Raw genomic sequence first — 13,965 nt, 5'->3', positions numbered from 1 at the left:
AAACCCGGTGGGTAATAGATTTTTTCGATTTAATCCGGTGTTTGTGTAAACGGTAAACCCACGCGGATCACGAAAATAAGGAAAGGAAAGAAAATAAGTGGCTTCATTTCCCATCTTCTTTCCCTTTGTTAGTCCTGATAGAATTATCTTGAAAAATGTCCTAACCTTGAAATAAATCATATTTTGATCATATGGCATGGCTGAAATTTGACACAAAGACAAAGGTTCTTTTTGCGCCGACTTCAATTGCTCCAATAGCCGAAAATCTGTTATATTTCCTGTTGGAGTCATGAGCTGCTCAGTAAGATTTTCATTTTCTAGTTGATGACTTCATGAAGGCCCAAAAAAATGGACACATTTTTATATAAAATCCTTGTAATTTATGCCAATTTTATTACTCGTATATTTAATATTATTTCAATCTCAAAAACCTATTCAGTCTACACTGAGTATCAGAGGTTAAGTTTTCAAAGAATATATTAACCTCTGAAGACCAATAATAGAAATTTTATCACGCATGTGTCAATCTAATCACTGTAGAAAGAATCAAAGATGAAGAGCAAATATTACCTTATTAATGTCTAGCAGACTGTATCAGTATGCAGTTTACTATTTACGAATTCCCCAGAAACCTCCAAGTGTAATCGAAGTGAGTTTCTTTCGAAAGAAATCTTTTACATGATCCCCAAATGTATAACAGTAATTACTAAACTATTAATTATGGAAATGTCACTTTTAATTGAATCGAAATAATAGACAGACTTTATGTTATGATTCTCTATCACTGACTCTTTTTAAAAAGCATTGATGATATTTTTTAGTTGTGTTTTCAACGACGGGAATAAAAATATCAACTTTGAACTTCATCCAAGATCTTGGATGGTCGTCATAGTTACTTTTGTCTTCGTTGATTGCGCGATGAATAGAATCTCGATTCGTCGGCACAGCGTCAATATATGATTTTGACCTGTGCTTTTCACGGTATATTCAGTCGTCTTGGAAATTGAGTATCAATTGATTGAGCAGTAAATTGTAATCGTATTTCAATTAGTCTAAACCAAGTGTAGACATTGAATTTTGAAGATTTTACTTTATATAAATATTTTTGGGACACACTGTATGGCAGATTTTGCGTCATTAGGCCCATACATAACCTCTGTGTCAAATTTCAGCCACATATAATTTATTTTAAGATTGACTTTTCTTAGCTAATTCTACCAGACTATTTGAATGATCAAAGTGAATCAAACTTATTTCTAAAGGATTACCTGCAATTTTGAAAGCAAGAAGAACCTCGCCCGAAATCTTACTGAAAAAAGGAAATACTGAGGATATTCTGTTGGCCTGCTTTTTAAGAGCAACTGTAGATAGTAGTTAGTACAGAAGGACCTCCGATACACACTGCTGTTTTTGTCAAAGAAAATTATTCAAATCCTTCAAGTTCGATTGTATATTTTGAAAATGCTCATTTCCTAAAGCCAAATTTCCGTACCGAAATCACAGCTCTTTGCAGCCAGTGTCACCAGTTTTGATTGATATATATCAAAAATAGAAAATTAGAAAAAACGGAAAAACAAATTATCGAAATATTCAACTAAACAGCAGGAAGGAAGAAATGCATTATCTTTAATGAAGGGTAATTAAAACAGTCATTATCTATTTCTTGTGGTGGCTAGAAACACATCCTATTCTATGGGTGTATTCATCGCACTGCTGCTTGAAAGTTGCTTGAAAATATGGGAACAAAGAATTGCACGATCTTCTCCTTTGTCTTTTACCTGCACGATCGCGTGATCGTATCTCAAGCAAACCTCAAGCCAAAACGACTAATGATCTTGTTAATGGCTGCGTTTAGACCAGCCTGGCATTTGTAATTGCTTGCAGTATTCTTTTGAATTCTATTGTTCCGCGCAATTGTTCGGTTTGTCAAACGCCTAATGATGACAGCGTGTTGGCATTTCGTTGGCATTTGAAATGCCATTTTGAGCAAAGGAATCCCCTTTTCTGGCATTTCAAATCAAACAAAGGAACCAAAACAAAGAGAAAAAATGATATTTTTGATTTTTTAAAGTATTTGCACGTTTTTTATTCAGTTCTTTCTATAGATTGTAAAATTTGCAAGATTTGCCATAGCCTAGCCCTACGGCAAAAAGTTTCAGTCTTAATGACTGCAGTTTTTGAGAAATTCCATGCTTTTCATTGTTTGATCTGTCAAAGTTAAACTTGAAGGAATCACCTTTTCAGTAATGACTCTAAAAGGACGATTCCTTAAATGCCATGACAGAAAATACAATGGAAAAGCTATTAAAATCGACTCACTCATGAGCAAATGCCAAATTACAAATGCCAGTTGGTCTAAACGCAGCCTATATTGGTAAAACAATACTTTTATCAGCGAGAAGACAACCATGAAGTATGTATATCGACGTGAATTCGTTGTATTTTGAAAAGTTAGGTAATTTAAGTTCATTGTTTAAACGTTTCAAGTTGCTTCAAAACCTATGCCAAAGAATCAAAGGCAATGATTACATTCGCTTGAGTGTTTCGCGTACATCAGCAAGAAGTGTAAAAATTCTTTTCTTTTCTAGACTTTCCTCGTTCTATCAACATAACATTTTTATGATTCAAACACGTTAAGGCCATTAGCTTGAAACTTTCAGTGTGAATACACCCTATCAAATTCTTGAGGAAAGTCTTGTAAAACTCTGGGTATGCCAGGACAAATGACCTGACCCATACGTTCCCACGGAAGGATGTCATAAAATACAGCACCTTCAAAATATGGCGCTTATTAGACAATAAAGTAATAAAGAAAAACGAGAATTAATTACTTTATTTAGTTAAACAAGAGAAGAAAAAGCATCACAGATCAAATTCATAGAAATGGTAAATACTTCAGAAACTTTGAAATTCAAATAAGCGCCTCCTTACTTCTAGTAAATGTCTTTTTTTTAAGCTGGCGAATCTCGCAAGGAAAATGGAGGAAAAAATCGATGAAAATGACCAAGAATTGCCGCTTGAAAATGAGGTTTGCACCCCAACAAAATGCATTATTAGAGAAGAAACAATACCAAAAGACACTCTGACCTGCAGGAAGTGCCATCGAGATGTTCATTATAACTGTTCCGAGCTACAAATCTACCAAATACAGATTTGCTTAACGTTTAAATCTAGAAGTTTCCAATGCCAATAAAGTTGCGTTAAGATCTCACCAGAGCTGATGGAACGAGTTGAAACATGCAGAAACACCAAAATCGAAGGACTTAAAAAGGAAATTAAAGCATGTGAAAACATCATGAAAGTTCAAAATGAAGAAATCTTCCAACTGAAATCAAACGACCTCAACGTTATTACAAAAGAAATCAAAGAAAGCCTGGAAACAAAGATGAGCATACTCGAGAGGAAGATAGAAACAAAGATCGAGAACATCATAATCGAAAAGAAGCAAGAGCTGAAAGAGGTTAGTTATGCTGAAGCAGTATCCAAACAGATGAATCAAGAATCAAATAAGGTGGAGAAAATGGCTCGAAGTGAAACAGTCGGCAAACAACGATCCACAGCATGCAATTTAATTTTCCATGGAATCAAAGAAAATTTTGAGGATCCCGAAAATACAACGAAAATCTACGACGAGAAATTCATTAAGTACAGAATCCTTGGATTACAACTGGGTATCAAGGACATAAAAATTGTAAAAACACAGAGGATTGGAGTATTCACGGAAGAGAAAGAGGAGGAAGGGAGGTATCGACCAATCAAGGTAGTTTTCGAAAATGAAGAAGACAAGAACAAAGTCTTAAGAACCATCACGACATACAAAGGCCCTCCTTCATCCTATCGAGCAACAGAAGACCTCACAATTATTGAACGATTGACAATCAAAGAATTTAGCAAGAGAGCACGCGAGCTCAATGCTCAAATGAAACACAAAACTATTCATTTTAAAGTCAGGGGAAGCCCCAGAACAAGATTATACCTAAAGAAAATTGTAACAACAAGCGTTTGTAAAAAGATAGGTTCTTAGAGGCCCACGGCGCGCCTTGAACCTCAATCCTTTAATAAAATGTTTGAGGATAGGTTACTGTAATAAAATTTATAGAAGTTGAAAACCTGATACATTATACAACAATTCCTTTACGTAAAAACTTCTGATTTTGCGCTACTGCTAATGAACTTTTAATGAATATGAAAAGGGAAGGAAATAGGATGATTGAATAGCTGCTATAAAACCTAAAAGATCGAAACTGATATAACTGCATCTTAATGGGATGTTTTAAAGAATTCAAGTCTTCCAAAGAAAAATTATCTTATTGTACTAGTGGTCTCATGTATCAAAATTTTTCGTCAGAATCTCGTCTAAGTTATAAATTGAATACGCGATTACTGAACGCCGCTAGGGTTTCCCCCAATTTGGAAAAAGATTGGGCAAAGTCCAATGATTTTTAGGATCAAGAATTTCTTTGGCAGAATGTCAGTCGTTTTGTTGAGCTTCGCGCTTTTATTTGAGATACGCGCATGCATTCTTATCACAACAAAATCAGCCTTCGTAATAAGTATTTTTTAATTGGACAGTTGTATGGAAAAACAAAAAAAACTTGTTTGTAATTTTCATAAACTGACGTCATAATGATCAGTTTACTCGTCAATAGAAGACTGGCGAAAAATGTAATGCTTCGTTTGGCAAACGATAGGGAAAAATCTCCACTATTTATCTACTTTTGGTGACGATGAAACTTTCTAATAGCACTTCGTTACGCAAACGTCATTGATTATTACTTCTTTCATTTGATCGAAATTCAACCCCGCAATCATTTTCGTCTTAATTCAAAAGTCGTGAAAGTTATTACTTTTTCTTTGTAATTAAGTGTAATTTACGTGCAAGCGTAATTAACGCAAGGGTGATGGGATTGAATTTTGGTCAAACAGAAAAGTCCATGTCTATTTTCATATTCGCGACGGTATGCTAATACACCTTAAGGCGTGGTCACTTAAGGCGCGTACACTTAATTATTTAATTATTCCCTAAACTCGATCCAATCCTTTTTTACCATAGGTGCAAAAAATGGCTGGGACGGTTTTAGTGGGATAAATGCCCACGCGGCAAATGGCGGCTACGGTCAAAAAGGTGTATACAATCAAACACCATTTGACGATGTCATTACTCTCGAATGCTTGAATTATGCCAAGTCTGTAGTAGACAAAACAAATAGGAAAAAAACTAAAACTGATGTCACTGTCACCACCTGTGTCAGATTAGCTTACTTTCCTTAGCAGGTGTTGCCAAGATTAAAGTTAGCTATGGTAACATTGTATTAGACGTAATTGATGATGAAAATGAGTTTTAGCAACTAAATGACGGGGCAAATAAAAGTTATCACAAAGGGTTGCAATTATTTATCGTTCGAGTTCTTTATTTTTGGACCACGATTTTCAGTTACCTCCTGGATGTAATAAATTTCTATCCTTATGTAAATCAGAGATTTGGGAAAAGAGGATAAGAATTGCGCTATTCAGCTATTGAAATATAGGCTAGGGAACCTTTTGTTCTATTGAAATATCTGCGCCCGATCGATTGTTTTAGTTCTGAGCCAATCGGAGCGCTTGATTATTCTATGTGCACAAGACTAGAAGTACAAACAAAAAATGGCAGCCGCGGTTGATATCGAAAGTGAAATAGAAATATTTCTACTATCGGGGATTTTGGTATTTTTTATAAGCACTTTTCATTTTGGACATGGCGGATACAGTGTAGGTCGAATCAAAAAGTTTCAGTTTTAGCCAAAATACTTTCCTCAAGGAATGCTCGAACCAATGTCACAGATTATATTGTAGAAATAGAAATAATTACTAGTGAAAAAGAATTTAAAATTCATTGCATTCAAACACAAAACGAAGCTGGTAAAACTAATATAGTTTTTCATTACTTCTCGGGCTAAAGTGTTTCATCATATAAAAAGAGCTAGCTAGGTTGAATATTAAAACAATGAAGGAGAAGGGAAGGAAAGGAAAAAAAAACAGGACTAAAACAATGGCAATTCATGATATCAATGACTAAAAATTCAAAAATATCATGAATTTTTTTGTAAGAACTTTTTGAAGTTTACACAACAAAGCAAAAAATAATAGCAATATAATACAAAAAAGTAGCACACATTAAAAACAAAAATTATACAAAAATCTGGTCGCGTTGTAATAACAAAAAATAATAATAAACTGGTTAAATTTCTGGACTAATTTGATTCTTGTTATGTCAATTTTGTTTGTCTTATTGCTTCCAAAAAGTGACTTAAATAATTGCAAGAAAATTAATTACAATAAAAAAACTTTGACTTAATTTTTCCTCACTAAAAGCACTTTGGAAAATAAACATATTTATTGTGAAACACTCTTGGATTTAGGGGGGCTCACTAATTCCAATAGAGGTGTGACTCAAAGATAAAAAGCAATTTACCCTTTCAAATGAAATTTTAGAGAAAAAGAGCATAAATATAACCAGACTGAAGATGAATAATTATATAATGTGATGCATGAAAATAGTTCAGTGTCCAAACTGGAATTTCCATTAAAGCATTTTGATATCTCTATGGTTGGTTCATATCTTGTATTTGTAGTCTACCCGCATTCTGGTGTCTTGTTTGGGACTATTTGCATAATCAAGCAGGAAATCCTGGTAAAACAGGGATAAAAAGCCCTCAATCCAACTGCAAAGAAACCATGACATCAGCAATGTCATCAGAAAAAAAACTGATTTGTACATAATGCAGCATGTTTTGGTATCGAAATTCAGTTGCCATTAAAAAATAAATTTCATATATACTACATACATTATATACACATAAGAGCTCATTTTCATTGGCAATTACAGCCATTACATATCAAAATCAAATCAAGATGTACTTTCCAGAGAGGATTTATATGATACAAATTGGTTCACAGGGAAAAATTTGAATCCAAAAACATCCAAGATAGAAACAAATTGTTAGGTACACATAATGCACATAATCAATTTGATAGAATTATTCCATTGTTGTTTCCATTGAGTTAAATATGGTTTCCACTCATCCATCTTATTAGCAGAATTTGTTGGTGTTTACAAAGATATTGAGCCTTGTACGTGACAAATTCAGACAAATTTTAAGCCAATTCTCATTGTATACCAACCACGTGAAGGTACAAAATAATTCATGGATCTAGGTTATTGGGCAGTATGATGGTAACTAACCTGAAAGTATATAATAATGAAAATGGGAATTAGGATCTTTGCAGCAAGCTATCATGAACAAATAGACCTTTTTCAAAGATGAAAGAGGCCACCTTGTTGAATAATTATGTAGTCCAGCATAAAAACAATGATAAAACCATGCATAATTATTACAATATGCATGATACAGTATGGCTCCATCATTGTTTTTATAGCTGGACCACATAATTATTCAACAGGACGTCCTCTTTGAAAAAAGGTCTATACAGAACACAAACAACAAATCTTAATTCTACCAACCACCGACAACAACCGGTGAAATAAATCTTATATATAACTGGATAACGGTCAATACTTCATGAGCCAATCCAATCTATTAACCGGTCAGAGCCAATCTACTAACCGGTCAGAGCCAATCTACTAACCGGTCAGAGCCAATCTACTAACCGGTCAGAGCCAATCTACTAACCGGTCAGAGCCAATCTACTAACCGGTCAGAGTCATAGTTTTTTAAATTACATAAAGTAAAAATATTAGAGCCTGATTGCAATTTTCTGTTACAAAAACTTGAAATTTCAATCCCAAAAAATGTTTTTCCTCAGTAGAAGGTAAAAAGGCATCAAGGATAATTTAGCGTGTACTTACCAAATCTAAAATCCATTGTCATCAAGCAGCAAGTTTTGCTAGGAAAACATTTTTTCATCTAAAACTAGGAAAAAATACAACATTTTTAGTCGATTTTGCCCATCTTCAATCAAAATGCTAAGAAAGTTTGAGGATGTGTCATGTAAAACTAAGCTATAGGTTGTCACTTAATCAACCTTACTGCTACCTATAAAAATTATGTTTGCAACACAAAAAAAATAATTTTATTCAACTTAACAAACAAAAAATACACTTTTTTATATAATTTTTCAGCTATCTTTGAAGGATGTGCCAAAAAGATCTAGAAGGTGCCAATAAAAACCAAAGCTAGGCTAGTCACCTACAACCATTTGCCAACCCAAACCACTTTATTTTGACTCTGAAAGACTTTCCAGTAAGGCAAACTAGCTAAAAATAAAAAGGTCCCATTTCACATCCAATTTTAGCATGCCTGCTTCCGCCATCTTTTTCTCAAAAAATAAAGCATGCAACAGCAGATTTTTTTGTCAGTGGAAACCCCAAAAGATCGTTATTTTCTTTTCAGTTGTTTATATAAGTAGAAAACCCCTCCAAAGGAGTAAATTCAGACAGTTTTTCTTGAACTGTTATAATACTGCACATAACGCCATTTTTTTCGCAGTACCTTCTTGGCCAAGTTGTTCCCTAGCCTAGCGACTTCAGACGACGCCGAATTCAATGATCAACAATGAGAAAACAGCGAGCGGCAGCGGCGATTCTTATCCTCTTTTCCCAAATCTCTGTGTAAATACACGTGTCATATACAACTATGTTGGAGATACAACCGTGTCTTAATGAAGCAGTGAGAAAATGAGTGATGTATGCCGAAATGAGAGAAGAGAAGAGAGAGAAGCTAACACTCCGATATCATCGGACCGGGCCCTATCCCGGGATAGTTTCCTACCCCTAGATAGGGAAACCACAGCACTTACCAGACATTGTACTCTGTGCTCGCGACACATCAGAGCCGTGCTGTATCGATGATGATACTCGAACAGTACGGGAGAACCTTGCGTTCTCACAGGTACTGAACATATGAGTACCATCACCGCACCACATTCAATGTCCAGCATATCTACCCATACTTTTGTATCAGAGTGATGGTACCCTATTCTCCTCACATGGTATGGGTTGACCCGGGTCAAGGTACATTCAATTGCCAAGTGAATCGCAGCACCGAGTGGGAATCGAACCCTGACCTCCAACACGGAAGTCAAGAACGATGACCACTACACAACTGCACCTATGCCGAAATGGGTTCAAGATTTTCAAATTCTAATTCTATTCGAAAAATTAGAGAGGGTGTTAGTTAAATTTTCAATCCTTACCGTAATATCTGGCTCAAAAGGGGAATTCCCTCAAATTTGAAAACCACAAGTGATTTTTAAGTGCTTTAAAGTACGTTTGGAAAGTAGAGTTTTAACTCTGAGTTTTAACATGAAACTTAGGATCTCAGGATCTAAAAGCTTAAAAATGTTCCAAAGGCTGAGAATAGTCTGGAAGCCAACTAACCCCTCCCAAATCGAAAAATCCAATGAAACAAAGTGGAAGTACTGAAACTGCAATTCTCGCCCGATCTTTAAATTCTGAAAAACGTTAAAATACTCAAAAGTGCTGATATATTTCGAACGCCGATTGTAGGGACTCTCTGTATCGCTCTCCATTGGTGATAATATTTCAGGGTATTATCTCTTATACAAGGACCCTTTTCTAACCGGTTTTCTTAGAGGGCTGGAGTACTTCTAGGTCCCTTGTGGAAAAACTTTGTAAGAACGTTTTAATGTTTAATTTTTTTTCAATCCTTTCAGTTTGTAGAGTTAATGGATTGGTCGTACTAAAGGTCAACCAATTTCCGAACGAGTAATCTGTTACATGTGGCCGAAAAGCAATAGAGGATTTTGCCCAGGAAATTCTCATAGGTATGTCAATCTCAAAGGTATGTTAAAACTATTGGATTACCCCTAAAATAAACTCACACAATATACTATCATTCTAAAAATACGGGAAAAAAAGTAAACAAAAACATACAAACAAGATGGAAATTTACCGAAAGAGTAATCTGTTTCAAAAACAAAAAAAGACTTCGCGGCCAGGAAATTCTTACTGAAAAACCTGTTAAAACCGTTGAATTTCCCCTAAAATAGACTCACAATATTATCAATGTAGTACGGGAAAACAAAGCAAACAAACATATAAACAAGATATATGATGAAAAATAATGATGAAAGTTATCATAAGACAATAGAATTATGACAAAAAATGAAGAAGATGTTTGTGATGTTTTATTATGACACGATGGGATATTACATAAGCAATTAGATATCCCGCTGTTTACATACATTGTTACATTTTCAAATGGGGACGAGAAAGAGTTTTTACAAGCTCTTATTTGATTTGGTTGGTCGTTAACCAGTAATAAAACAATTTTGTTACTTTTTCTAAAGAAGGCGTCATTTTTATTACTTCAAATGACCAATTATTAAAGTACCAATTATTAAAGTATCTTATAAAAGCTCCATCTTATCTGTTCAAATGACATTCAATTTCAATTTATTAGCTATTAACGACTATCCGGAAATTCTTCTACAATCGTTATCTCCAAGATGAAATGATATAAATAAGAGTTGTTCTTGAATATTTTGATCATATCGAATAAATCAATTCAAATATTCGAACCACTCACATCTCATCATGAAGGTTTTCATCGTCTTAGCTCTTTGCGCTGGTAAGAAACATTTTTTTATCTGACACACAACGTCTCGACAACATCCATCTATCGTCCATTTCATCAACGTTAAATGAATGTTTAGACAATGTTATGCCCCGATGAGGGGAATCTTATCTCATCATTTCGAATTTTCCTGAATCATCTCTGTATATTGAAAAGACAAGGCAGTGTTGCCCGTTGTTAAATAAGGAAGTCTAGTGATTCTCTCAGATAGTTGTCAAATAATCTATCCACTAATTTTGCGGTTTTCGGAACGGCACCATTTCTTGTTGTAACTGTAATTAATATATAAGCGACCGTAGTGCAGTGGTAAAGCATCCGGCTACGGTTCGCAAGGTTGTGGGTTCAACCCCCAGCCGGGTCATACCAAAGATTCCCAAAATGGTACTTGATGCCTCTCTGCTTGATGCTCAGCAACTAAGAGAAGGATCAAGGGTAAGTGGAGAAATCCAGGGAGAAAGAGTGGCGCCCTCCCCTACCTTCGGGTAGATAGCTATCGAAAGAGGAGCCTTCGGGTCGCCTCCGACTGCGGTCGCAGACTTACTTACTTAATATATAAGGATCTGATGAAGGTAGCATTCCTCTGTATTTTCTAGCGATAAACAAATGAGTGATTTAAATTGTTTTTGACTTTATTGAGCGTATCGAAAAATTCCAAAAACAGTGTAATGATTAATACGCACTTTTCTCAATTCTTTTGTAGCTTCTTACGCCCTTGAGGTTGAAAAGATCACTGGTACCACACCACCAGCTGTACCGTGCCCAGACTCCCTCTGCAAAGGAAAAGCTGACGGAAACTTCGAATACTACTACTATGGCCAATACAGAAGCAACTATTTCGTCCAATGCTCAAATGGATTAGCTGCCTGTCAACCATGTTTCCCATTGTCTTTGGAATTCAGTCAATCATGCAACCAATGTCTTTACAATAAACAGGGTAAGAATGGTTGAGAATTTTTTTGTTTTCACAAAAAACCTCAGCCCTTAAAACACCAATAATGAATCGGTACAATTAAGAAATAAAAGACCAAAGTGAACAGATAGCCTTATTTAAAATATAATCATAATTTGAAACAAGAATCAAGTTTTCGGTTTAGTTCCATATGTGTTCCTTGGTATTGTAAACTAGATGCATTAAAGCAACTAAATTTATATTAAGTCATTTGATAGAAAAACGTACAAAAATGAATGTTCTGCTCGTATTGTTTATCCGATTATACACCCCTGTGTCACAGACCCGTTGGGACCCCAGCCCCACAGAAAAATTTAGCGAAAATTTCGTCTTCGGTGGGACGTTCCCTGGAATTTCAGCCCCACTTTGACTTCATCCCCACTCGAAATTCAATGTTTAAAAACTGCACTCCAAAATCATCCCCACTTGGTCTTTCCACCTTGGAACAAAAAGAATTTTTATCCCCATTGGGATTTCAATAGGAATTTTTATCCCCATTGAGGAAAATAGTTCGGCTGGGGTGTGATTATGTACACTAAACGTTGACTTGGAGCAAGTTTTTAACCTGTTGTCCTTTTTTCATTTAGACGATTGTGTTACCACACAACCATGGGAACCAGCAACCACTTTAAAATGCACTGATATTTGCCCAACACGAGGACCTGAATTCAGTGGCAACATTGAAGATCCACACAGCCCATTCCAATACATTGCCTGCTGGAAGGGAGTCACTGTAGGATGTGTTGCTTGCCCAAGTGGTTTACAATTCAACGAGAAATGGAATGCCTGTTTGTTTGATGGTATCTACAAGACTGCCCCATCTCACTAAATTCTTTGATATTCCAACATTGATTTATATCATGTACTGGATACATGTGCTTTGGATATTGATTGACCAAAGTCAAAAAAACGAAAATTTTTGTAACATTTGATAAGTATTTGTAATCATTATTTTTAATTGAAATTTGTATTTAACTTCGAAACTATTTTTTTGAAGAATCACAACCGATAGAATAATAATCTCAGTATAATCTTATTTTGATCTTTTTTTCCATCGTTGTTAAAGCACCAATTTTAACTACCAGTGGATACCCCTTAAAACCACATACCCCTTAAAACCTACAAAGTTGGGTTTTAGGCCCTCTTAATCACCAAACTTAATTTAATATTGTATAATTCACTTTTTTACAATCTCTAATATAGGTACTTTCATAAAATACCTACAGTATATGGCCCCCAAAACGGAGACGGCCCCCAAAACGGAGGTTTTCATTAAAGTGAAGATTCTGACTTGTAGATTTATCAGAATTAAACGATTTTTGTTTATTTTGAAAGAATGATGGTTATACTTAAAAATAAGCCTGTTTTTGCTGGTTTGAGACGGATTCAAAATAAGATATTTGCGTCTAAAGGAAATATTTTAACACCAAAATTAGATAAAAATTGCATATAATTCACTCTAGCTCCTTGGATATTGAAAATAAGTTATGAAAACGGGGTATAGGAAACTTTCTACACCTAATGCCGTTCAGAAAATGCAAATACAATTGTGACTTTAGAGCATAGTATAAGAAAGCCGCGGCTGGAATATGTACCGCATTGTCTTTTAAGTTGATTGCTGTTCCATCTCTGTCTCCGAGCTTTATAAGAACATCAAGATTGTCAGTTTATTATTGGTAGATAGTTTTTGAAATTTTTCTCTTATTTCCCTTCACAAGAAGATTTTTTATTTCTAGATATCTTTGAATCTGTACCCAATGAAACACTTTAACTGATTTTGGACATATTTTAGGGGTATTATGTGGAAACCATAGTTTTTCGCCAAAATTAAAATTATAAGAACTATATTTAAGATAACAACTTTCCTGTCAGTTTGAATGATAAATTTTGAAGGTGCTGGCTTGAAATTTTCACAGAATTATCTTGATGTACTATTTCATTGATTTCTAGAAAGATTTCACTGAAATATTGCGAAGGCATTTCGAGGCACCTTATTAATTTTTGAGTTCTTTCAGCCTAGTCATTTTGTGCTTGTTTAAATTTCTTATTGTTGATCTTTCCTGCACAATGCAAGTGTATTATCAAGGGAATATCATTAATGTCTAAAACGCACTGCGAAGTAAGTATTAACGACAAACTAATAAAGTTTACCATTAAAGATGCTACACTACTTATTTCTTGATCAACAAATAGTCATCAAATACGACAGAGATAGAACAGTAGAAATTCAGATGTTATCATTCCAGCCGCGGCTTTCTTATACTATGTTTAGAGGCTGGGTAAAAGATATAGCATCTTGAAGGTCGACCAGTATCTTGGAGCCCTAGAATCAGCATTGACAAAACCGAAAATTCTAAATATGAGAAAAAGTAAAAAATCTTGGAATTCTATTCCTATCACCTTGAGTTAATAGTTTATAAC

The 13,965-nt window shown here is 34.9% G+C and overlaps 1 protein-coding gene and 1 long non-coding RNA gene across 2 annotated transcripts; one reads left to right on the top strand and one right to left on the bottom strand.

Annotated features, from left to right (window-relative positions):
* Positions 1-6,071: 6,071 nt before the first annotated feature.
* LOC136822627 (uncharacterized) lies at positions 6,072-7,887 on the bottom strand. Its single transcript, XR_010848918.1, has 2 exons — positions 7,847-7,887; positions 6,072-7,222 (listed from the first exon to the last, which is right to left on the bottom strand). It is a non-coding gene; the product is annotated as an uncharacterized lncRNA (long non-coding RNA).
* Positions 7,888-10,512: 2,625 nt separating this feature from the next.
* LOC136822626 (uncharacterized) lies at positions 10,513-12,553 on the top strand. Its single transcript, XM_067078894.1, has 3 exons — positions 10,513-10,589; positions 11,296-11,529; positions 12,132-12,553. Exons 1-3 carry the CDS (start codon positions 10,556-10,558, stop codon positions 12,371-12,373), a joined length of 510 nt encoding a protein of 169 aa, XP_066934995.1. The 5' UTR covers positions 10,513-10,555; the 3' UTR covers positions 12,374-12,553.
* Positions 12,554-13,965: the final 1,412 nt, after the last annotated feature.

This window comes from Clytia hemisphaerica, unplaced genomic scaffold (assembly GCF_902728285.1).
Source record: "Clytia hemisphaerica strain Z4C2 unplaced genomic scaffold, Clytia hemisphaerica genome assembly, whole genome shotgun sequence".
NCBI classification, from domain to species: Eukaryota; Metazoa; Cnidaria; class Hydrozoa; order Leptothecata; family Clytiidae; genus Clytia; species Clytia hemisphaerica.
This window is presented reverse-complemented; position numbering and strand designations above follow the sequence as displayed.